The sequence below is a fragment of the Talpa europaea genome, assembly GCF_964194135.1.
Source record: "Talpa europaea genome assembly, chromosome: 8".
Classification (NCBI taxonomy): Eukaryota; Metazoa; Chordata; class Mammalia; order Eulipotyphla; family Talpidae; genus Talpa; species Talpa europaea.
In genome coordinates this window covers 53807479-53831952 of record NC_140075.1, presented here as the reverse complement: position 1 = coordinate 53831952, position 24474 = coordinate 53807479, and the positions used below count along the sequence as shown (strand labels likewise).

The 24474-nt window shown below is 35.9% G+C and overlaps 1 protein-coding gene across 1 annotated transcript in view; it reads right to left on the bottom strand.

The window, feature by feature from the left end:
* PIAS1 (protein inhibitor of activated STAT 1) overlaps positions 1-24474 on the bottom strand; it is a gene marked incomplete at both ends in the record, with an annotated part of 85894 nt that overhangs the window by 12696 nt on the left and 48724 nt on the right. Inside the window, 2 exons of the mRNA XM_084239764.1 lie at positions 4777-4850; positions 15723-15828. Of these exons, the coding sequence (XP_084095890.1) occupies positions 4777-4850; positions 15723-15828 (180 nt within the window). The remainder of the gene's footprint in view (positions 1-4776; positions 4851-15722; positions 15829-24474) is intronic.

The following is a 24474-nucleotide window of genomic DNA, read 5'->3' as shown; positions in this document are numbered from 1 at the left end:
ATATTAATAATCTCACTTTTTCATCATCATAAAAAATATTTCACAAATAAACTTCCAAGAAGTAATTTTTTTTTCTTTTATCAATTTCAAGTCATTTGAACTTGAGCTTATAGATCTGAGGAGTATCTAACAAAGCAGGTTCTCAAAAATCCTTCCTGCTCTATTTTTAATAAATCAGAACCTAAAAATTCCCAAAGAGCAAAAAAAAAAAAAAAATTTTATTTCCATTGCCTTTAGCTAAAAGGCACACAAACAGAAACTCATTTATTTTGAGCTTTGTATATCACAAGGGCAATTCATATGCACAGTCAGAGATCATATTTACATATTTCAAAGGAAATAAATCTCTTTTACTATTCTATAAATTTGATAGACAAATTCTCATTACTAAGTTTTATTTTTTAGAGTCAAAATATACCTAAATATATGGTCTTACTGTTCCACAATAATTATAAAGGGATTGTTCCTTCTAGAAATTCTTAGAAATTACTGATTATAGTTGTTTTCTGTATAATCCGAATTTTGAAAGCAGATGTCAATTTAAAATGAACTGCTAAAACCACTGACACTAAAAAAGGGGGGAGTATCAGGGCTATACAGAAAGATTACATTTAGAGGTGCAAAGAACAAAATGTGATTAACATTTTCTAGTAAGACATAGAAGAGCCCATGAATTATAAAATTCAAAACTAATTCTACAAATAAAAATAACATCATTTGTACTGTAGTGTTTATAGAAATAAAGGGTCTACCTAAATATTAAATGGCATAAATACCTTATTTATTAGCACAACTGCAAATACTTTTAAAATGAAATTGTAGAGAAACCAGACTTTTCCAGCAATTTAAATGGAAAATGAGGCTTTACAGACTTTTCTGAATTTCTCATATTCTCTGAAGTGATGTTTTACAATGGAATGAGATGACAAGGAACCACATGGAGGGAGAGTATGGGTAAATTGGGATTTGGGGGGAAAAGAATATAAATAAGAATGCTTTTTTATTTTGGTCTTCCTGCCACTCTCTATTTCCCTGGTTTGTGAACCATTTTTCTAAATGTTAAAAAATACCAACTTCCTTTACACCTTAGGCTGTCATAACATTTACCTGGTTACTTAAGAATCCAACCCACGCTGTATAGGTGTGAACCTATACCCCTAAAACATATACAGTGCTATAAACCATTACCTCAACAGACATAATTAGAAAAAAAAAGAAAGCATGAATGAATCTACCTATGCCTCACCAGTCAACATTGGTGGTAAAAAAAACCCAAAAAATTTAATTTACTACCTTTACCATTTTTCAGTGTACAATTCAGTATTATTAAGTATATACACACTGTACAACGGATCTCAAAGCATTTTCATCTTGCAAAACTGAAACTTTATACACATTAAACACCAATTCTGTATACCTCCCCAACACCCAGTCCTTTGTGGTCACATTTCTGCTTTCTACTTCTATGATTTTGACTTCCTTATATTTTATGCAAGTAAAACCATACAGTATTTATGTTTTTGTAACTCGCTTATTTTGCTTGTAATCCTAAATTCCTTGAGGTTCAACCATGTTGTAGCATATGACAGGATTTCCTTTTGTAATGTGGCATAATCCATCAGGTGTGTGCACACACACAATTTCTTTAACCATTCATGTTGCTGCACATCTCTTAGCTATTATTTATTTGAGGTTCTCCTTTCAATTTTTTTTTTTTTTGCTTTCAATTCTTTTGGATATACACCCAGAAGATCATATGGTAATTCTACTTTCTTTTTTTTCTTTTTTTGGAGGGAACTTGATATTTTTTTCCATAATCTGCATGTTTTGGAATAGTTTACATCCCCCCACCAACAGTGCACAGGGATTCCAAGTTTTCCACATATTTGCAAACACTTGATATTTTCTGTTCTTTTTTTTTTTTTTTTGATAGTGGCCATCCTAATGGGTACAAAGTGATAGCTCATGTGACTTGATGTGCATTTCCTTATGTTAGTGATGCTGAACAATTCTTTTGTGCTTATTGGCCACTTCTATTGTGTCTATACACTTTTTTTGAGAAGTAGCTATTCAAATCCTTTGCCCATTTTTAATCAGGCTGTTTGCTGTTGCTGAGTTGTAGAAGTTCTTTATATTTGGGATATTGACACCTTATCAGATATGATTTTCAATTATGTTCCCTCATTCCATACGTCTTTTCACTGTTGATTATTTCCTTTGACACACAGAAGCTTTTAATTCTAGTATACTAGCATTTTTTTTCTTTTTTTGCTCTTGTTGCCTGCATTGTTGGTGTCATATTCAGGAAATCATTTCCAAATTCGATGTCCAGAAAAGTTTCTCTAACAGTCTAAAGTCTCATGTCAATCCATTTTGAGTTAATTTTTTTTGCATATAGCATAAAGGTCTAATGCCATTATTTTGCATCTGAGCATCAGCTTTCTCATGGCCTTTGAAGAGTTTGTCTCTTCCCCATCATGTAGTGTTGGCACCCATGTCGAAAGTAATTTTGGTCATATATGCAATGCTCTAGCCTGTTCTATGGCTTTATATGATGTTTTTATACTAGTATCACACTATCTTAATCACTATTATTTTGCTTGGGGGGCATTTTTGATAACTGATTCAATTTCTTTAGTTATAAGTTTGTTCAGATTTCCTATTTTTTTTTTTTTTATGAGTCAGTCATGGTAAGCTGTATATGTTTCTAGGAATTTATCCATTTCTTCTAAGTTATCTAGTTGGTTGGCATGTAATTATTCACAGCAGTGTTTTGAATGCTTTTTCCCCCCTGTTACATCAGTTATAATGTCTCCTCTTACATCTCTAATTTTAGCTATTTGAGTCTCCTCTTTCTTTTTAAATAGTCTAGCTATGGGTTTGTCAATTTTACTGATCTTTTCAAAAACCAACTCTTGTTATCGCTGAAATTTTTCCTATGATTTTCCATTTATCTCTAATTTTTATTATTTCCTTTCTTTAGCTGCCTTTGGGTTTAGTTTGCTCTTTTTCTAGCTTCTTAAGGTAATGTTGGGTTGTTTATTTAAAATCTTTATCCTTTTTAAATAAAAGCATTTGCTGCTATAAATTCCTCTTTTGCTACTATTTTTGAAACATTTCTTAAGTTTTAGTATACTGTGCTTTCCTTTTCATTTATTTCCCATATCTTTTCTAAATTCCCTTGTGATTTCAACGTTGACTCATTGGTTAAGAGTCTGTTGTTTAATTTCTACATTATCTGTTTATTATTTTGTCTTCCTCCTGCTTTTTATTTCTAGTTTCAGCCTGCGGTCAGATAAAATACTTTGTATTATTTAAATTTTCTTAAAATTTTTAAGACTTATTTTGTGGCCTAATTGTCTGTCTTTGGGGAATGTTCCAAGTGCATTTAAGAAGAATGAGTTATCTGCTGGTGCTAGTATAGTCTGCATGTCCTTTAGGTCCAATCTGTCTATAAGTGTTTAAGTCCTCTGATTTTTTACTGATCTTTTACCTGATTACTATATCCATAACTGAAAATATGCCATTAAAGTATCCTATTATTGTGCTGCTGTCTAGTTCTCCTTTCAGCTCTGTCAAGATTTGTACCATATATTTGGCAAATAACTTTTAGTAATAATGTAAAAAACTTAAAGTCAAAATATTCTCCCTAAGAAAAAGATTAGCTATAGTAAGAATAAGAAGGCAGAAGGAAATATACAAAATGATAGAATTTCATGCTGTTTATGAACTTTATTGTATTTTTCTGAAATTTATAAAACTTTAATAATGAACCGAAATTACCTTAGCAATTACTGTTAAAAAAATTTTTTTTCTAAAGAGCAATTAGTTTACAAAGTATTATAAATTAATTTGTTAGCTAATGACTTTCTCATGTTGTATTTAAGGTTTTATAAACTATAAGACTAAGATGTAGAACAAGTAACATTTGATTTCTATTTAAATTGCTTAAGAATACAATAATCTCCTTTTAGATAAGTAGGATTTCAGTATTAAAAACTTTCAGCATTAGGCCTGCGTGAGCAATCCAGACAAATCAGGAAACAGCTGTGTCCTCTCATTCTTCATACTTTCTTTCCAGTTTAGATAAGATGAATTTTATTAATTATAGACCAAAAGGGCAATCAAAATGTCGACATAATTTACCCAGTTTTTCACGTTTCTGTATGAAAGCCATATTCAACTACCATTACTGGGGGACTTAACATCAAATTAGAAATAAACCTCAACAACACATTTTACTGAAACTTTTTGCACTTCAAGTTTAATCATTTGGTATATCTTGGGGTCTTATTTATTTTGTACAGCTTATTGATTCTGACCTCATTGTCTGGTTTAAAAATATTTCAGGTTATTTCTGTGTATACAACCAGATCAATTATTCAAACTAAAGAGAATAGCCCATACTTGCTTGATTTGTTATAATATAGTTGTTGTTGGCTAAATGGTTATTCAGAGGAACCTTTTAAAAAAAATTTTTTTGATAAATACACTATAATAACAAGCATTCCCAATTTTCAGATTTTAAATAACTGAGTCTGAGAGATAGTCGTAAGTTACAAGCAATATTTAAATATCTACTACTCAGAGTAGAATAATTTAAAAAACTTCAAGTTTCCAAATCCTATGGCCACTAGGATTTTCCATTTTTCATGAACTATAACAAAGAGGGCATATTTCAAAAAGAAACAGAATTTCTCAAATATTGAAAATACATAATAAAGGCAGAAAATGAATGCTAAATCTTTTGGAAAGCAAGGATTAGTTTACACTTACTGGACAAAGCAGAGAAACCCTTAGGCTGGTTGTAGCTATTTCACTGTCTGGATCGGCAGTCAATTTCTCTTTAACTGATATTCATAGAAGAGAAAACAAACAAATGAATAAGTTCATTACAAACAGATCACCGACGTAACATAAGGAAATTAGCAAAGACTTAAAATGAGGAACCTTAAAATAAAAGGAATTAAAAAATTAATCTCAATGATCTTCCAATCAATTGAATGAAAATATAAAAATAATCACGTTTTTTAATTTTTACAATAAGCAAAGGAAGGAAAACAATTGTGTATCTACGGACTAACTATATTTAAGTTTCCTATTTCTCAAACATGGAACAAAAATTGCATTGCAACAACATAAAGGAAATTTCTATAGCAGGCTGACATATTCACCTGATGACAGGCCTGCTTTTATAGATCTAATAATAAACTAGACAGATTTTTTTTTAGACAATAATGACTAGTAATATTTTAACAAAAGTTAATTAATAGAAATTACAAAGCTAACATTGGGCCTCCCCTGGTGGCGCAGCAGTTGAGTGCTGGGCGGGGAAACTGCCCGCAGCCTCTGCAGCGCTGGTTTGATGCCCGGCCACTGGAGAGGGTCCCACATGGCACGACAGACCTCTCTCCTGCGCCGCCCACTATTCTCCTCAGCAGTGTACTTCTTCGGTCTGCCTGTTCTGTTCCCCACGCTGGCTCTGAGGAATTCTCTCACCCTCCCATGCTTCTGACTGTACCCAGTGTGTATAAATAAATGAATAAATCTTAAAAAAAAAAAAAACTATTAAAAGCTAACATTTAAAATTTTTCTAAAGCTCAGTTAAACAAAGTATTTATTGTAAAACACATTAACTCTAATTTCAAATTATGAAAAAAGTTCAAATGTTTTAACCTGTAATTATTTGGGTATTATATTTACTTATCCATAAGCTAATTACATCTGTGTATACATATGTACGTACATACACACATACACATATATACATACATGTGTGTACACACACAACTATAAACTAAACTATGCTACCTTGGGCAAGTCAATCTCTGAGCTTTATATTATTTACAGCCAAACAAGAACTCACATTAGATAATCTCTTAGCCTTTTTAATTCAAATTTCCTATGCTTCTTAAGAGAGGAGGCACTAGTAATTTTACTTTTAGTGGCTATTTTGTTATTCTGTCAGTGTAATGTAACAAGGTCCTTTATGTGTTTCATCTGGAAACCTAAGGTATCTGTTATTCTAAAACCCCTCAGTTTAGAACATTAATATTAGTAGACTAGAAATATCTAAATGTAACATTCTAGTAATTTAGAGACTGTTACATAAAAACTTTAAAGTCTATATGCTTAAGGGTGCCCAAAATGGAGTGGTTGTGTTCATAATTACAGAATTCCAGTGGGTAGTTTTTTAAAAGCTCCAGATATGATTCTGATGTCAGACTAAATGTTATTTCATGGCCTGGAATTTCCAAAATTTTTAAATCTATGGAATTCACAGTCTGTCTCTCATACTTGAATGCCTTTGCCATTTTGGATCCAATCTTAGTCAAGTATCTTTTCTGCCATACAAAATAAACATGCAAATAGAATTCTTATGGAATTATTGACCATTCTATGTTTTTAACAACCCTGTCGGCACCCACCATACATACAGCAATGGGAAGAATAAATGACTTTGCGTTTTGTCTATCTAAACTTCCATTTAAATCAAGCAAATATCACAGATCATAATATTCACCTTATACAAAACAAAGTTCAATGTTTAGTTTTTTAAAAGGAAAATGAAACACAAATGGCAACCTGAGACTGGTTAAGAACAAAGATGTAGGGGCCTCCCTGGTGGAGCAGGTGGTTGAGCGCAGCGCTGTGAAGCTGTGAATCCGCTGACTGCGAAGCAACCCACATGGTGCGGAGGACCTCTCCTGTCTTGCCTACTGCTCCCCTCTCAGCAGTGGATTTCAGTCAGTGGGCCTGTTCTGTTCCCTGCTCTGTCTCTGGTGAATCCTCTCACCCTCCCACACATCTGGCCTGTACCCTGGTTCTTGTATAAATAAATAAATCTTTGGGGGGAAAAAAAAAGAACAAAGATCTAGAACCAGCTTAGGCTAGAATTTAGCCTTAGGTCATTTCACATCCCTGTGTCTCAGCTGCAAGATCTCATAAATGGAAATAATAAGAGTACCTCATAGCATTGTTTTAAGGATTAAATGTGCTAATATACATAAAATGTTTTAAAATAATATAACATATTCAATATTAGCTATTGTTACTTAAATTAAATATGATTTGTATGTTCACTTTCTCACAGAGGACAATTTTCCAAATTATTTTAGAATCAGCTCATCAATTTCTTTGTTTTTTTTTTTTAAGACTTTGCCTTTCTATTGCCTCTAGGGACTCAATCTTACCCAATTTTTCTCGTAAAGGTACTTTAAAAGAATCTACCCTGTATCTTGATTGGGTTAAATTGAATCTGTAGATCAACTTAGAATAGCATATTAAAAAAAAAAAAAAAGAATAGCATATAAATTTTACACAGACTTTGTCCAATATATCCTGAAGCATTTTACAGTTTTGGATATTACAATAAATAATATTCTTTGAATTTCAATTTCTAATTGTTTATTGCTAATGGGAATACAATTAGTATGTAACTTGCTATACTTACATACTCTAGTAAGTTTTTTGTAGATTATGATTTTTTCCTATGTAGACAACAAGGTCACCTTCAAATAAAAGTAAAAATTTTTCATTTATAATATGTATTATTTTATTTTTCTTGTCTGTGTTGGCTAGCATTTTGAGGTCAATACTGAATAGAAGTGTGAAGAGCAGGTATCCTTGCCCTGTTCTCAATCTTAGAGGTGAAGCATTCAATTTTTCCAACATTAGCTATACCATTTATAATGGCTTTTTTTTTCTTTTTAATTAATTAATTAATTTATTTATACAAGTACCGGGTACAGTCAGAAGCTCGGGAGGGTGAGAGAATTCACCAGAGCCAGAGCGAGGATCAGAACAGGCAGACGGACCAAATACACTGCTGAGGGGAGCAGCGGGCAGCAGGAGAGGTCTACGCGCCATGTGGGACCCTCGCCCAGTGGCCCGGGATTGAACCAGCACTGCAGAGGCTGCGGGCAGCTTCACAGCCCAGCGCTCAACTGCTGCGCTACCAGGGGAAGCCCATACTAATGGCTTTTTTTAAAAATGCCCTTTATTATACTGAGGCAGTTCCTGTCTCTTCCTATTTTTTAAAAGTTTATCAAGAATGCATATTTAATTTGGCCACTTTTTCTGTGTCTATGAAGATGATCATATTATTCTTTTTCTTTTTCAGCTTGTTGAGAAAGTGAGTTGATTTTCAAATACTGTATCAACCAAATAATCATTATGTATTTATGTAGAAGAAAATGAACCTTTAACCTAACCTTCCATCATAAACAAAATTAATTCAAAATGAACTGCAGACCGAAGTCTAGGGCTGAAACATTGAAAAAATAGATAGTTTGTCACCTTGGGTCAGGCAAAGACTGCATAGTATACAAAAAGCATGAACTATAAAAAGAAATGGGGGAAAAATTAAATATATAGAAAGTAAAAAAAAAGGGGGGGAAAAAGATTTGACTTGACATTTCATCAAAGGAGTTGTAAGGACACCTATTTAGCACATGAAAAAGATGGTTAACACGTTATTAGGATACTATAACTTAAATTCACAGTAAGACTACAACAAAATGACCAGAATAGCTGGAATCAAAGCAGCATGACAGCACCAAGTGCTGGTGAGGATGGGGAACAACTTCAAATCTCATTGTAGTTGGAAATGCAAAAATGGTATGTTCACCTTACAAGAAACTCTCACACTGTTTTCCATTCATTTATGATGTGACTTAAAAATGCCCAGTCCCTGGTGCCTCCCTGGTGGTGCAAGGGTTAAAATCAAAATCTTAGCATTATCAAACTATAGCCAGCCACTGTGGCCAGGGTGCTGACCCACATAGCACAGCAGACCTCTTCTGTCTCGCCTGCTGCTTCCCTCAGCAGTATATATATATATATATTTTTAAAGATTTATTTGTGCATACAAGAACTAGGGTACAGGCCAGAGGTGTGGGGGATGAGAGAGGATTCACAGAGAGAGTGGGGAACAGAACAGGCGGATTGACTGAAATACACTGCTGAGGGGTGCAGGGGGTGAGTCAGGAAAGGTCTGCTGCGCTATGTGGGTAGCTCCCAGGCCGGCAGGGGATTGAACTCGTGCTGCACAGGCTGCGGATAGCTTCCTAGGTTGCATCTTAACCCGTTGTATCACCAGAGAGGCGCTCAGCAGTGTATTTTAGTAGGTCCATCTGTTCTGCTCCCCACTGTCTCTGGTGAATCCTCTCACCCCCTGCACCTCTGGCCTACACCCCAGTTCTTGTAGGCATAAATAAAAATAAATCTTAAAAAAAAGTACCCAGGGGCCTCCCCGGTGGCGCAGCGGTTGAGCGCTGGGTTGCGAAACTGCGCGCGGCCTCTGCGGCACCGGTTCGATCCCCGGCTGCTCCCTGGCCACCAGAGGAGGGTCCCACATGGCGTGCAGACCTCTCCTGCTGCCCGCTGCTCCCCTCAGCAGTGTACTTAGGTCCTTCTGCCTGCTCTGCTCCCCGCTCTGGCTCTGGTGAATTCTCTCACCCTCCCGCACTTCTGACTGTACCCAGTGCATGTATAAACAAAACAAACAAACAAACCAGCAAACAAACAAAGCATGCCTCTATTAAAAAAAAAAAAAAGTACCCAGTCCTAAATAAACAAGCGAAATGAAAACATACGTACACAAAACTGAGATATGCATATGCAAAATAGTGTACATTACTGCTTACTGCAAAACTGGAAACAATTTAAATGTCCATCAATGATAAGTGAATAAACAAACTGTGGTGCAGATAAATGGAATACTTTTCAGTAAAAAAAGATGAACAAACTGGGGCCTCCCGGGTGGCACAGCGGTTAAGCGCTGGGTTGCAAAGCTGCCCGCAGCCTCTGCAGCGCTGGTTTGATCCCTGGCCACCAGGCGAGGGTCCGACGTGGCGTGCAGACCTCTCCTGCCACCTGCTGCTCCCCTCAGCAGTGTACTTCGTCACTCTGCCTGTTCTGTTCCCCGCTCTGGCTCTGGTGAATTCTCTCACCCTCCCGCGCCTCTGACTGTGCCCAGTGCTTGTATAAATAAGTGAATAAATCTTTTAAAAAAAGAACAAATTATATGGATGAACCTCAAAAGCACTATACTAAGTGAAAGAAGCCAAACACAAAAGACTACATGTTACGAGGTTTCACTCAGGTGACATTCTGGAAAATACAAAACCAGAGAAACAGAAATCATACCAATAGTTATAGAACTGGGAATGAAGAGATGAGATGGAATACAAAGGGCCACTAGGGAACTTTCTGGGGTGAAGGATTCTCTAGATTTTCACTGCAAAGGTTTATGATTGCATGACTGTCAAAGTCATGAAATTATACCCCTTAAAAGGTGTATTTTTACTACTTGTAACTCCAATAAACATAACCAAAAGAAAGAAAAAAGCAGAGGGGAAAAACTCACTATGCTAATTTTAATCACAAACGCAGGACAAAAACTAAAGTACTTCCTTTGTGGGTAAGAGAGTAAAAAATAAAAATGAGACATAATATTCATTCTGTTGTAATCAGCCAACATGTTGTAATCATTTGAAAATTTAAGATTTCTTTTGTCATTGTGATTTGCAGTGGTAAGAGTATTTTATTAAATGACCAATAACAACATTACAATTAGCCATGTTTAGAATTAATCTTGTTTTAAACCCCTGTTGTCGTGAGCTATGAGAGTAAGCCACTAGTCACATGTGGCTATATTTAAATTTAATACCATTTAAAATTCAGTTCCTTGGTTGTACCAGCCACATTTCAAGTGCTCAACAATCATCTATTGCTAATGGCTACCAGATGGGACAAATGCAGATGCAGAACATGACCATCATCACAGTGTCCTCTTACACAGTGCTGTTCTAGGGTGGTTGTTCTTGAAAATAACTTCTATACTTCCTTCGCATCAGATTATTTTATATTCAGCCTTTAAAATTTTAAGGCTGGAAACAACTGAACATGTTAAATCCAATTATTTTATAGGTAAAGAAACAGGCCTGGAAACCTGATTTTTTTTTTTAAGATTTATTTATTTATTTATACAAGAACAGGGGTACAGGCCAGATTCACAGGAGGGTGAGAGGATTCACTAGAGATAGAGCAGGGAACAGAACAGGCAGACTGATAAAATACACTGCTGAGGGGAGCAGCAGGTGAGACAGGAGAGGTCTGCCGCACCATGTGGGACCCTTGCCCTGGATAGAGCCGGCGCTGCAGATGATGCGGACAGCTTCACAGCGCTATGCTCAACCGCCTGCGCCACCAGGGGAGGCCCTGGAAACCTGATTTTTACTCTAAATATGTTTTCTTTAGTTTACTTCAACATGTGTCAGGCATAACGCTAAGCAGTAGAAATTCAAAGAAAAGACTAAATTTCTGCCCAAAGGAACACATAGTTCAATAGAGGGTAAAGACACTCAACTCAGTGAGGTCACCTCCACATGGTCTGGTGGAAGTTATGTTCAGAAAGCTAGCTAAAGTTAACTCATCTGTTCTGAGATGTCTCTTAGAAAAAGTGAAATATACAGGATAACTGGTTAGGTGAAAGGGGCAACAGAGAAATTCTGAGACATAAAGAACTGGCAAAGCAGTGAGGAAAAATATATATATATTTTTGGAAAATAAAGTATGAGAAGAGTGAATACAAATGACAATGGGAAATAATAAGCAGGTGCATATAATGGAAAACTATATGCCATGCTAACCAAGTTGGGGTTTTAACTCTACTAGTGTTAAGAAGTCATGGATTACAAGGAAATGTTAAGATGAAATCTGTATAAATCACTTAGGGTGCTACCAGAAGTGAGATACGAATAGGGGACAAGGAAAAAAGAAGAATGTATTTATTAAAGAGTTTTTAAAAATAAAGGCAGGATATGAGACTTTAAGTGATGGTAGGGCGAGAAGACAGATTTGATAAAGTTTGACAGGATTTGGTGAATTCTGTTTTTTTTTTTAGAATTTGAAGAACCAGTGGAATATTTTGGTGAAGGCAGTTAGCTATACAAATCTATATTTGAAATTCAGGGGCAGGTCAAAGATGAAGATATGTATTCGAGAGTTGTTGTTAGTTTAAACCACATGAATGAATGTGCTCTATTGGGAAAGTATGTAAGAAAGAAACAAGATGAAACCACATGGAACACAAACATTTAGCATGCCTTCTGTAAGAGAATCCATTGAAGTCAAGTAATTGTACTAAGCCAGTCATAGTAACATCAACAAGAGCAGTTGCAGAAAAATGATGGGAGTTGTAGGACTGCAATGGGTTGCAGTGAGGAGATAGAAAGAGAAAGTCTACTCTTTGAAGAGAGTAGGATGAGATTAATAGAACAGAGTTCAGAACTACCCAGAATAGCTTGTTTTTGTATTTTCTAACGGACAGAAGATACTTGACAGGTTCACAAGAAAAGTGTAGAGAGGGTGGAAGTGAAAATACAGGACAGAGACCAGATAAACAAGGGAGCCATGTTTCAGAACACTGGTTCTGAGCTTTTCCACTTAGATGCTTCATAAACATCTCCAATACCAAAAGTCTAAGAGTGCGCTCTGATCTTCCCCTGGAAACAAGTCTTTTCGACACTCTTTTCAGTTCAATAAATGGCACTACCATATAACCTGAGGCTTAAGTAACAAGTCTAGAGCTCCTCCATAACCTCTCCAATTTGTTCACCCCCTTCACGTAATCCATTGCCATTTCTAGCCTTCAACGCTTCTCAAAACATCAACTTCTATCTCCATCATTTAAAACACTGCCATCTTATCTGAACAAACAGATTCCTAACCAGTCTCACTGCATCAGCCTAACCTCTGTTCAATCCAGTCTTCAAAATCATCTTACTGTCCAAATCTGATCAAGTCACTCTGCTTAAAAATCCTTCAATGATTTTCTATCATCCATCTTTATAACACCTATATGAGCTCATCCCACGGCTAGCTCTCTGGTCACTCTCCTTTATTTCTCTACTCCAGCCAGTGCTGCTGGGGTTGTCTCTTAGCATATTTCCATTCCACCTTAGGGCTGTTAATTCCTCCTTATCCTTATAATCTAGTTTTAAATATCATGACATGAGAGGTCTATGTTGTACTGTTATCTCCAGAATTACCTGTCTTTCTTTTTTAAGGCACTTTACACAACTGTTAACACATTAATGCCATGTGCAATCACTTAATTCTGTCTTTCCACCAGACTCGTCTTCTGGGGGCTGCACAGAAGACATGTGTCTTGTTTTATGCTATATTCATGGCTGTGTGAAAACTAACTTTAACATTTCCTACTGAAACTAAGGAGAATAAAGGAAATATGAGTAAAAACATAGCTAAGTTGAAAAGTTGTTATAGTGGCACTAAGATTAAGGAAGAAATGGACAGTTTAAAGAAATTCACATTTGTAGCCCCAATTTTTTTGCCATTTGGCAGTGTGCTAAGAAAAGGGTAATAGTATTTGAGTAAAGTATTTCCAAAGTTTAAACACACTACTTAAAGGAGTAGGGAGAGGAGAGAAAAACTTGACTAAAATTAGTAAAGGGCTATTTTGTGATAGCTGTGAGGGGACAACCTTACACAAATATAACACAATATAAAAATCTACTAATTCAAATGAATCAGAGAATGGATTTCTCTGTGCAAAGTTTAAATCCCACTGACTTTATTCTTTTAAGAATATAATAATGCCTGATTTAACTAACAAAACTTTGTCAACAGAATTTATTGAAGGGCCTCCCCAGTGGTGCAGCGGGTTGAGCTCAGTGCTGTGAAGCTGTCTGTAGCCTCTGCAGCACGGGTTCAATTCCCGGCCAGTCAGGGAAGTCCCACATGGCATGGCAGCCCTCTCCTGTCGCATCCGCTGCTCCCATCAGCAGTGTATTTCGGTCGTCTGCCTATTCTGCTCCCCACTCTGTCTTTGGTGAATCTTCTCACCCTCCTACACATCTGGCCTGTATCCCAGCTCTTGTATAAAAATAAATCAATCTTAAAAAAAAAATCTCAGCCAATATGCAATTATTCTCCAACCCCAGCATTGTATCAGAGCTGAAACAAATAGCTTTAAAAGTAAGCAGTACTGCTACTTAAAAGTGGTTAACAGTGGTTCCTTCCAGAAAATAATTCCAGGTTCATCTTCTCACTCCCCCTCCAGATGGTGCTACAGCTACAAGTGGAGAAGAGTTAATAGCCTGCACAAAGACAGCAGGCATCATCATCATCATCAAATGTAATAGTTTTATCTGCCTTATTTTTTGGTACTATGTTTCCCACACAGGCTCACATAATTCTATAATGCTTCCTGACTAGATAAGATTCTAGCACTATGTGGTAAATATGAAGATTCTTTGTAGGATGAGTAGGAATGGATTTAGAAAGAACTGAATAGAGAAAAGTTCTTCTCTTACACTTTCCTTTAAAGTGGATATCCATCCCCTTTCTTCTTTTAGGAAGTTGTACTGCCTCCTTGTACTGCCAAATGGTACTTACACCCCCTAGGGCCCAGATCAACACTACCATTCTAGTTTTCCATTGCCTGTCAAGGAATATCTATAGAGGCATTTGCCAAAAGTATGTTCCACTTGACTCAAGATTATCTGCATTTTTAAAAGGGCCCGTTTAATACAGAAAAATCCTACAATAAACTATTGAGTGTATACTGATCTTCAGAGGAAGGAGGATTTTATTTTTTTAATTTAATTTATTTTATTTTTTAAAGATTTATTTATTTGTTTGTTTGTTTGTTTGTTTATTTATTTATAGAAGCACTGGGTACAGTCAGAAGCGCGGGAGGGTGAGAGAATTCACCAGAGCCAGAGCGGGGAACCGAACAGGCAGAATGACGAAATACACTGCTGAGGGGAGCAGCAGGCGTGGCAGGAGAGGTCTGCACGCCATGTGGGACACTCTCTGGTGGCTGGGGATCAAACTGGCACTGTAGAGGCTGCGGACAGCTTTGCAGCCTGGCACTCAACCGCTGCGCCACCAGGGGAGGCCCGGAAGGAGGATTTTTTTTTTTTTTTAAACTCTGGCATAGAAACAGACAAAAAGTTATGCTATAACTCCAAATTCATTTCACCTTTTGGAATGGCTGCCAACCTCCAGCTCTAACCCTCAAAACTGAGACCTGAATAGTCAATTTGCAGACCTTACTATATCTCAAATTCAACAGGACAAAAAGAGTCATCTAGCTACTCTCATCTCTGAATCCAGACTTTGAAGGGGCTTTAGAAATCATGTGGTGCAAACCTCTGTCACTGATGAGGAATATGGCTCAGATGTAGAATGACTTGTCCAAGGTCACATAATTGATTAATGGCAGAAATACTTCATTGTTATTTCTACCACCTCACTGACTCTTTTTACTTAGTTAATGTAGGGATCTATTTACCAGATAACCTTGCATATTTTTCCTTTTCCCTAAATAAAACATAATTCTCAGGAAATATTAGAAGCCAAATTTCCCTTCCCATTACCTAGAATTTCTTAAACATTTATTTACTTTATGAAGTTCTAGTAAAGTATTTGTTTTATGCACTGATTTTACAAAGATAATTCTGAGATCTAATAAATTATAGATTATAAAGTACAGGTATGGCAGAGATATTAAAACTACTCAAGTCATGATTTATTCTCACTCACAAAACAAGATTCATTTATTAGTGTTTTTAATCCTCTATGACAAGCTATAGTAATAAAACAAACCTTGAATTCCTTGAGTTAAGAAAATACTAGTCTAAGCTTTACAAAATAGTAAAGTTGCATAAATGAAGTAAGTTTATCATACGTACTTAAAGCTCTAGAATGGTCCGGATTCCTTATTCCCTTTGCTCGTAACCTCTGAAGAAGAACCGTTGAAGACAACTGTTTTACAAGATATACTGCCATGGAATAGTTCTGGGGGGGGGGAAAGTAGAAAATAAACAACAGAATTTAATCCCACAGTAACAGGGAAAGAAAATTAATACTTGTTAAAACACTTATTATGTGTCAAAACACCTACTATGTGTACCTTATGAGTTTTTGTAAACAGCACTTCCCTTAATCCTAACCAAAAAGCTGCTGAAGGTGATGATAAATCTACTTTTACAGATGAGGAAAGTAATTGTAGAGAAGTAAGAGAATGTGCCCCAATTTTGCAACTTTCAAGCAACAAAGCCAGATATATTGTGCTCCTATATGCCTAACTATGCTTGAAGTCAATCAACTTAAGGCACTTATAATAAAGAAAACTGTTAAGATTAAATATAAACCAAAGTCAATAAGAGGTCATTCATCATAAATCACATTAGCAGGTAACAGATATATCTGCAACAGTAACTATTTAAAAAAAATACAAATGAGACTGGCTTCCTAATGCATAACATTTAATATCTGTTTATGCTTTTAACTAGTTCTTAAAAAGATCTTACATGGCCCACTGTCACAAGCAGCAACAGGAATATTAAGAGACTTTGAAAGACAAATTACTGGCTTGGCAAATAAACAGGTTAATATCTATTATCAGCAATGGGACTACCCAGAGATCAGAGTAGAAAGGAACAAAGAAAACAGTGGATAAGACAAGGCTGAGCATGAAGAGTACACAAGTGGCAAAGAGGAAGACAAGAGGGCTGAGGCCTATGAGAAGGAAGAAAGAAATCTGAAGGAGAAATTCACTTTCCTTTTGGTATTAGGTTAAAGAAGACTAGCAAGAGATTTGCCAAACAAACAAGAAAACAAGCAAACAAACAAAAAAAAAAAAACAAAAGAAATGTAATCACTACTACCTTCTCTCTTATAACTAAGTTTTCAAAGTACTCTTACATATACTACCTACTTCGTTTAAACATCACAAGGCTTACAATGGATCTGTAGGATAACTGAGGCACAAACAAGAGATAATTTGCTCATAACCGTTTACTTGGTTAGTGACAGAACAGAAAAGAGCAGGACAATGGATTTGATGGCCAATGCCAGGATAGGTCTCTAAAGCTCTTGCTTTTACACATGGTTGCTTTGGATCTCTGTAGACCAATGTGCATTCCAACTTTCAGTTATTTTCACACTTTTGAAAATGCATTCCTCTCTTTGGCAACAAGATAAAATATCCTGTAATACCCTTCGGAAGGTCAAATTTTTACTTAAGAGGGCAGAAACCTATCCATGTTAAAAAAAAAAAATGAAGTGTCAAAAAAAGCACACTTAGATTCATTAATAATTCTCACAATTTATTAATAAGTAACCCTACAAGTTTCTTATATGCTAACTCATACAACATACCAATTTAATATAAATATAAAAAGCTTCTTTTATGGAGGGAAAAAACCTTATTCACCTTTATTTACTTATTTGATTGCTTATAAACTCAAAAATGCTAATTAACAGTGTTAAATTATGTACTGACAGCTTGAATCTTTAGAACTAGGAATTACCCTAAGGCTTCATATAAATTTTTAAGGAGAGATTAAGTAGAAACCACAATGGCAAGTTCAGTGAAAAGGTATGTTCACTCTAGTTGAAACATGTAACCAAATAAGAAAAGACAAAACAAAACAGAAGCAGCAGCAAAAAGAATGTAAGATATTAACAAATACCACTTGCATGGGTAATATGGAATTACATTTTATAACACATGAAGTTCAAGAACAAAATCCCTAAAACCTAACAGTGGCAAAGCAGCTCTTCCCACTTTCAAGTATTACTTAACTCCAACTATATACACACACACACAGACACAAATGGATATACATATATACATATATTTATGTATTGTGTTACACTGATGTATTTGTTAAGTGCTGTTTTGAAGGTCTTCAAAATTGTCTATAGAACATTCTTTTCATAATTAAAATATAACTACTCACTAAAAGCCAGTATCTAAACAACTTATTTACAGGGAGTGCATAATAAATGCTAAATGCAGTATTGAACCTGAGATAGGTTATAAGAAGCTACAATAAAGTTCCCTTTACTTATTCTCTTCAAGCACTGACTTAGCACTTATTTTGGTATTATTTTTCTTTTAAAATTGAGCTATAATTGACATATAATAATGTGCAAGTTTAAGGTTGTACAAAGTGCTGATATGATACACATATACACTGCAGTATGATTAACCACACAGCTTTAGAATAGTTCTATTTATTTCTTCTAAAGACATTTTTGTCCTATAGCTTCATCATATAGTTTTTTTTATTTTTTTTAGTTATTAGCTTTATTTTTTAATTTAAATTTTATTTTTATATTCCCCATACAATTATAACCCCCTTATTTTGACCCCAAGCCCTTCTTTCCCCGCCCCTTAGCCCCCATTGAGTGTCTCTGGTTCATAGTTGTTTGTTGATTTTGATATTTTCTTTCTTATAGTTATTCTTTTTCCTGGTCCCTTATTTAAGTTTTCTAGATTCCTGCTATGAGTGAGACTATCTGATATTTTTCTTTTTCTTTCTGGCTTATTTCGCTGAGCATGATCCCTTCCAGCTCCATCCATGTTGCTGCAAATTGCATGTTTTCATCTTTTTTGAATGCTGAGTAATATTCCATGGTGTATATGTACCACATCTTCTTGATCCAGTCATCTATTTTTGGGCATTTGGGTTGTTTCCAAAGCTTAGCTATTGTAAATAGTGCTGCTATAAACATAGGGGTGCAGGTGCTCTTTGGAATTGATGTTTCTGTGTCCTTTGGGTAAATACCTAGGAGTGGAATTGCTGGATCATATGGAAACTCTATGTTTAGTAGGTCCAGAAATCTCCATAACAGCTCTCCATAGTGGTTGGACCAGTTTGCACTCCCATCAACAGTGCAGGAGAGTTCCTTTTTCTCCACAACCTCGCCAACATTTGTTGTTGCTAGTTTTTTTAATATGTGCCATTCTCACTGGTGTAAGATGGTATCTCATGGTAGTTTTGATTTGCATTTCCCTGATTACAAGTGATGTTGAACATTTTTTCATATGCCTGTTGGCCATTTGTATTTCCTCTTTCGAGAAGTTTCTTTTTAGCTCTTCTGCCCATTTTTTGACTGGATTATTTTCTTTATTTTTGTTGAGTCATCAGCTCTTTGTAGATTTTTGTGATCAGTCCTTTATCATTAGTGTTGTGTGCAAAAATGTTCTCCCACGGGCCTCCCCAGTGGCGCAGCGGTTGAGCGCTGGGTTGCGAAGCTGCCTGCGGCCTCTGCGGCGCCGGTTCGATCCCCGGCTGCTCCCCGGCCACAGGAGGAGGATCCCACATGGTGCGCAGACCTCTCCTGCCACCCGCTGCTCCCCTCAGCAGTGTACTTCAGTCCCTCTGCCTGCTCTGCTCCCCACTCTGGCTCTGGTGAATTCTCTCACCCTCCCGCGCTTCTGACTGTACCCAGTGCATGTATAAACAAAACAAACAAACAAATATAATAAATAAATAAAAACATGCCTCTATAAAAAAAAAAAAAGTTTAAAAAAAAAAAATGTTCTCCCAGTCGGTGGGGTTTCTCTTTGTTTTTTTTATTGTCTCTTTTGCTGTGCAGAAGCTCTTTAATTTGATGTAGTCCCAGTTGTTTATCTTTGCCTTCACTATCACTGCTTTGGGTGATATGTCTGTAAAGATGTCTTTGAGGTACATATTTATGTAGTGTTTCGCCTGTATTTCCTTCTATGTATTTTATGGTTTCAGGTCTTATGTCTAGAGTGCTTTAATCCAGTCTGAGTTGGTTTCTGTGCATAGTGTTAGGTAGTAGTCAAGCTTCATTCTTTTGCATGTAGCGACCCAGTTTTCCCAGCACCATTTACTTAACAAACTTTCTTTGCTCCAATACATATTCTTTGCTCTTTTGTCAAAGATTAGTTGACCATAAATCTGTGGGTTTATTTCTGGATTTTCTTTCGATTCCATTGGTCTGCGTGTCCATTCTTGTTCCAATACCATGCAGTTTTGATGATTATGGCTTTGTAGTATAGTGTGAAGTCTGGGAGTGTGATGCCTCCATTCCCTTCTTTTTTTTTCAGGAGAGCTTTGGATATTCGGTGTTTTTGGTGATTCCTTATGAATTTCATCAATAATTGTTCTATATCTTTGAAGAATGACATTGAAATTTTTATTGGAATAGCATTGAATCTGTATATTGCTTTTGGTAGGATGGCCATTTTAATAATGTTTATTCTTCCAATCCATGAGCAGGGGATGTCTTTCCATTTCTTTGTGTTTCTAAAGACATATTTTGAGTATTTCTCAATGGCACCTAATAATATAAATTAATCCCCCAAACATTAAGAGATACTACACAAACTATTCAACTTTTACTGAATTAAAAGCAGAGATCTAAAAACAATATAGTTGTTATCCTCTGGAATTTAGAAAATAATTTCCCTTCTCAAAACAAAGGTCACCAATTTATAGATTAGGGTCTACATAGAGATTTTATCTTGTATACCTTAAATCACTGAAGATACTGTCTTCTTTCTGGGGTTTAGCAGGCTTCCCATGGAACCTTCATATTTAGCCCCCACCCCAGGCTCCAGGCTATATATCAACAATTACATTTCACTTTTCTCCCGCTCAGAATTCTTTCATAATTCACTATAAACACCCCAGGTTTTAACCACACTTCTTGGGAGAGCTATACTTTACAAACACTTACACACGCACACACACAGCTATACTTCACACATACACACCCCCTAAAACATTTCAATATTCTCTCCAAAAAGGGAGACAAAAAAGGGAGACCCCAAGTTACATTAGAAGTGAAAACATTTAGGGCCTCCCTGGTGGCCTAGGGGTTAAGTCTCAGTGCTACTACAATGGCCTGAGTTTGATCCCCAGCCAGGGAGCTAACTCACATGAAGCAGCAGACCTCTTCTGTCTCGCCTGCTGCTCCCCTCAGCATTGTGTTTCAGTAGATCCACCTGTTCTGCTCCCCACTCTGTTTCTGGTGAATCCTCTCACCCCTTGCCCCTACTCTGGCACCTCTGGCCTAGACTCCAGTTCTTGTATGCATAAATAAATCAAATAAATCTTTAAAAAAAGTAAAACATTTTAAAAGATTTGAAAAAAACCATGGTGACATACTAATTAGGTAATATACTAAGTAGGTGACATATCAATTAGGTAATTGATAGATGTCAAAAAGCAATTCTGATAAAATTCAAAACTCATTTCAACAAAGATATCTAGTAAAAGGCGAATGTAGGAATAAGTTCTTGATGTAATTCCATAAAAAATTAGTGGCCATTACAAGACTTAATGTTGTGACCCTAGTGATATACTCATTAACATAAGAAGTCAAGCACATCCACTAGTCCTGATATTATTTAACATTGTTCTGAAAAACACTGTTCTGAAGAGTCTAGCAGCACAACAGAACAAAACAAAAAATTATAGCATAAGGATTAGGATTATCATTACTGTATAATGATACATCTTAAACTCAAAAGTGTCTACCCGAAAAACCAACTAAAAAGCTATTGGACTCAATATATGAATTTAGATATTAAATAAATATTAAAAATAATAAGCTTTTAAGTAAACCAATAATAAAGCTTTTAGAAAATGTAATAGAAAAAAGATCTATTTATAATAACAGTAATAACAAACACAAGAATTAAAAAATATCAAGAATTTATAAGAAAAATCTGTTAAAGATTTCAGGACAAAAGATTTGAATAGATGGAAAAATACACAGTTCCTGGAATAGGTATGTCAAATATTGTACTTCCTCACTTAATGTATTCATTTCACTCAGAGAAACATGTCTCACCCTCTGTAATTACTTTTCCAACATTTGTATTCTCTTCAATGTCTCCTTTTTCTTACTCTCAGCAAACTTACCTCACATCTCGCTGCCTATATCACAGACCATAAGAGAAGTCATCAGATCAGAACAGTCACCTCTCTAGTAACAAGCATACACTCACCCAATCCTTTTATTCTCCCATTAAAGAAGCTGTTCTAGCACCAAGAGTTAGTATGCAATCCACTACAATTATCCTTTCTTGTGTATTTAATCTCTTCCTCCCAAGAGTTCCCCAACTTCATCTTTTATACCTGTTAAAGACTCCCCCATTAAAACAAATAACTATCATTTCCCTCCAGTTCACCCTTACCTCTTTCTAAAGCCACATTTCTCTAATTCACTCTACTGCCTCACTTCCAAATGCTCACAATCTGGCTTCTCCTACCATGAAAACAGCTCTTGCTAAAGTCATCTTAATAATCCTAAAATCAACAGGATTTTTTTTTTTTTTTTTTTACTTTGTCATATTGTCAACATCTGTTCACTACTGCTTACCATCTCCTTTTTTCTTTTTCTTTTTTTTGAAACTCTTTTCTTGGCTTTCTCACACCTACCTTCCATTCTGGAGTTGCCACCCTCTCTGGCACTACTTCCCCATGTCCTCTGCAGGCTCATTCTCTTCTACCCAGTACTAAATTTTGAGAATTCCTCAAGAATAAGTATTAGGTACTTTCCTCTTCCTACGTGATACATCCCCTTTAAGCAAGATTGGTCTTGTTTGTGTGGCTTCAAAGACTATGTTATACAAGTAACTCAGATGTTTTTCTCTAGACCAAATTTACCTCAGAGCCTATATACCTCAATTGTGTATTCAGAATATCTCAAAGGTATCTGAAATCAAAAGCTTCAAATTGAACTCATGGTTTTCTCTATGAAACACACCTACATCATTCCTTTCTTAGAGTTTCCTCTATCTCAGCAATATTATCATGTACCTTGTCACTCAAGCCAGAAACCAAGGGGTCATTCTTGACATCTCCCTCTCTCTTGACCTCTACTTCTAATCTCAGACCCACAGATCCACCTGCTAATCCTCACCAGATCATCCACCACTCTAGGCTAATGTACTATATCTTTTTCACTAATATTTCTGTAGCAGTCTGCTCCTAAGAGGGAATCTCTCTACATAATCCTGCTCTCCATTCAAGCTATTTACCATTTGAACAGTAAACTTTCTGCTTAAAAAGAGAACACCCATAATATTAACATTGCCTCAAAGACCCTTTCTTACCTCTGTAGCCTCAGCCTGATCTTACAGATTGCTTTTCTGTTCTCTGTACTTCGACCACAGTGGCTCCCTGGAAAATTTTCGTGAAAATAACCAGGCTCATCCCTGCCACTTGGCAGTTGTGTGTGTTGTTTCTTCTGAACCTTTCGCCTAACAGATTCCTTTTTCCCTTCTCTCAGCTCTTGCCTTGGCTACTATTTCCTCAGGGAAGACCTATTTGGCTTCTCTCTAGTTCAAAGTGCTCCTTAATAAACTCTAAAATCACCATCTGTCTTTTATAATAGTTATTACAAGTTCACATTTTTTGTGTGTGAGCATCTGGCCCCTGGATCTCAGGATCCAAAACTGCAAGGACTCTCCTACTCCCATCACTATTACTGCCAGTTTTCAGTATAGTGCATGGCATAGAGTAATGAATTAGTGAAAAGATATGAACTCATATAATTAAAACTGCAATAATAAAAAACATAGAAAAGGAATGTTAGAGTAAGAAACAATGTAAGAAAAGTTTAGAAACATAACCAGGATAAATAAAAATCAAACACATAGTAATGGTGCCTTCTGAATCAGCATTTATTTAGTTTAGTTAATGGTGACAGAACCACTAGCTGACTATTTTAAATGTGGAAGTTGGGGCCTCCCTGATGACCAAGGGGTTAAGTCTCAGTACAATCACAACAGCCTGAGTTCTAATCCCAACCAGGAAGCTAACCCACAAGGCGCAGCTGACCTCTCCTGCCTCACCTACTGCTCCCCTTAGCAGTGTATTTCAGTAGATCTGCCTGTTCTGATCCCCACTCTGTCTCTGGTGAATACTTTCACTGCCTGCCCCGCCCCCGACCTCTGGCCTGCACCCTAGTTCTACACAAAAATAAATAAGATCTTTAAAATTATTATAAGGGCCTCCCAGGTGGCACAAGGGGTTAAGCACAGCACTATGAAGCTATCCGAAGCCTTTGTCGCTAGTGAATCCTCTCAAGCCACTGCACCTCTGCCCTGTTATTGTATTCATAAATAAATCTTAAAAAGAAATAAAATAAAAGCGGAAGTACATTTTTACTTCACATATACATAAATTTATGATAGGTTTATTTAAAGGTAAAATAAGAAATCTCAAAAGTCTAGTATAAAATATAAACAAATATTTATATAAGCATGGAAAGGGCAGAAAGATTTAGTGTGATAGTGACTGATGGGGAAATAACTGGTTAATATTTGGCTCCATTTTAATTTAAATCTACACATTGAATAATCACTTAAATAAAAGTAGAAGGCAAACAAATATTTGCAACACATGAAAGAGAGTTGTCTTACTAATGAACTCATAAATCAATAAAAATAAGAAAAACAGCAACAGAAGTGGATATGGATACAATTTAAAATGTAAATAACCACAAAATATATCAATGTCACTAATAAAAGGAGTGTTAATTAAAGCAGTGCAGTGCTGTTATTTACCTATTAGAATAAAGATATTAAAGAAGATAAAATTCAATGTTGACAGGTTATGGGCTAACAGGTACATGAATAAACACTGAAAGTAGAGAAAAATAAATCTG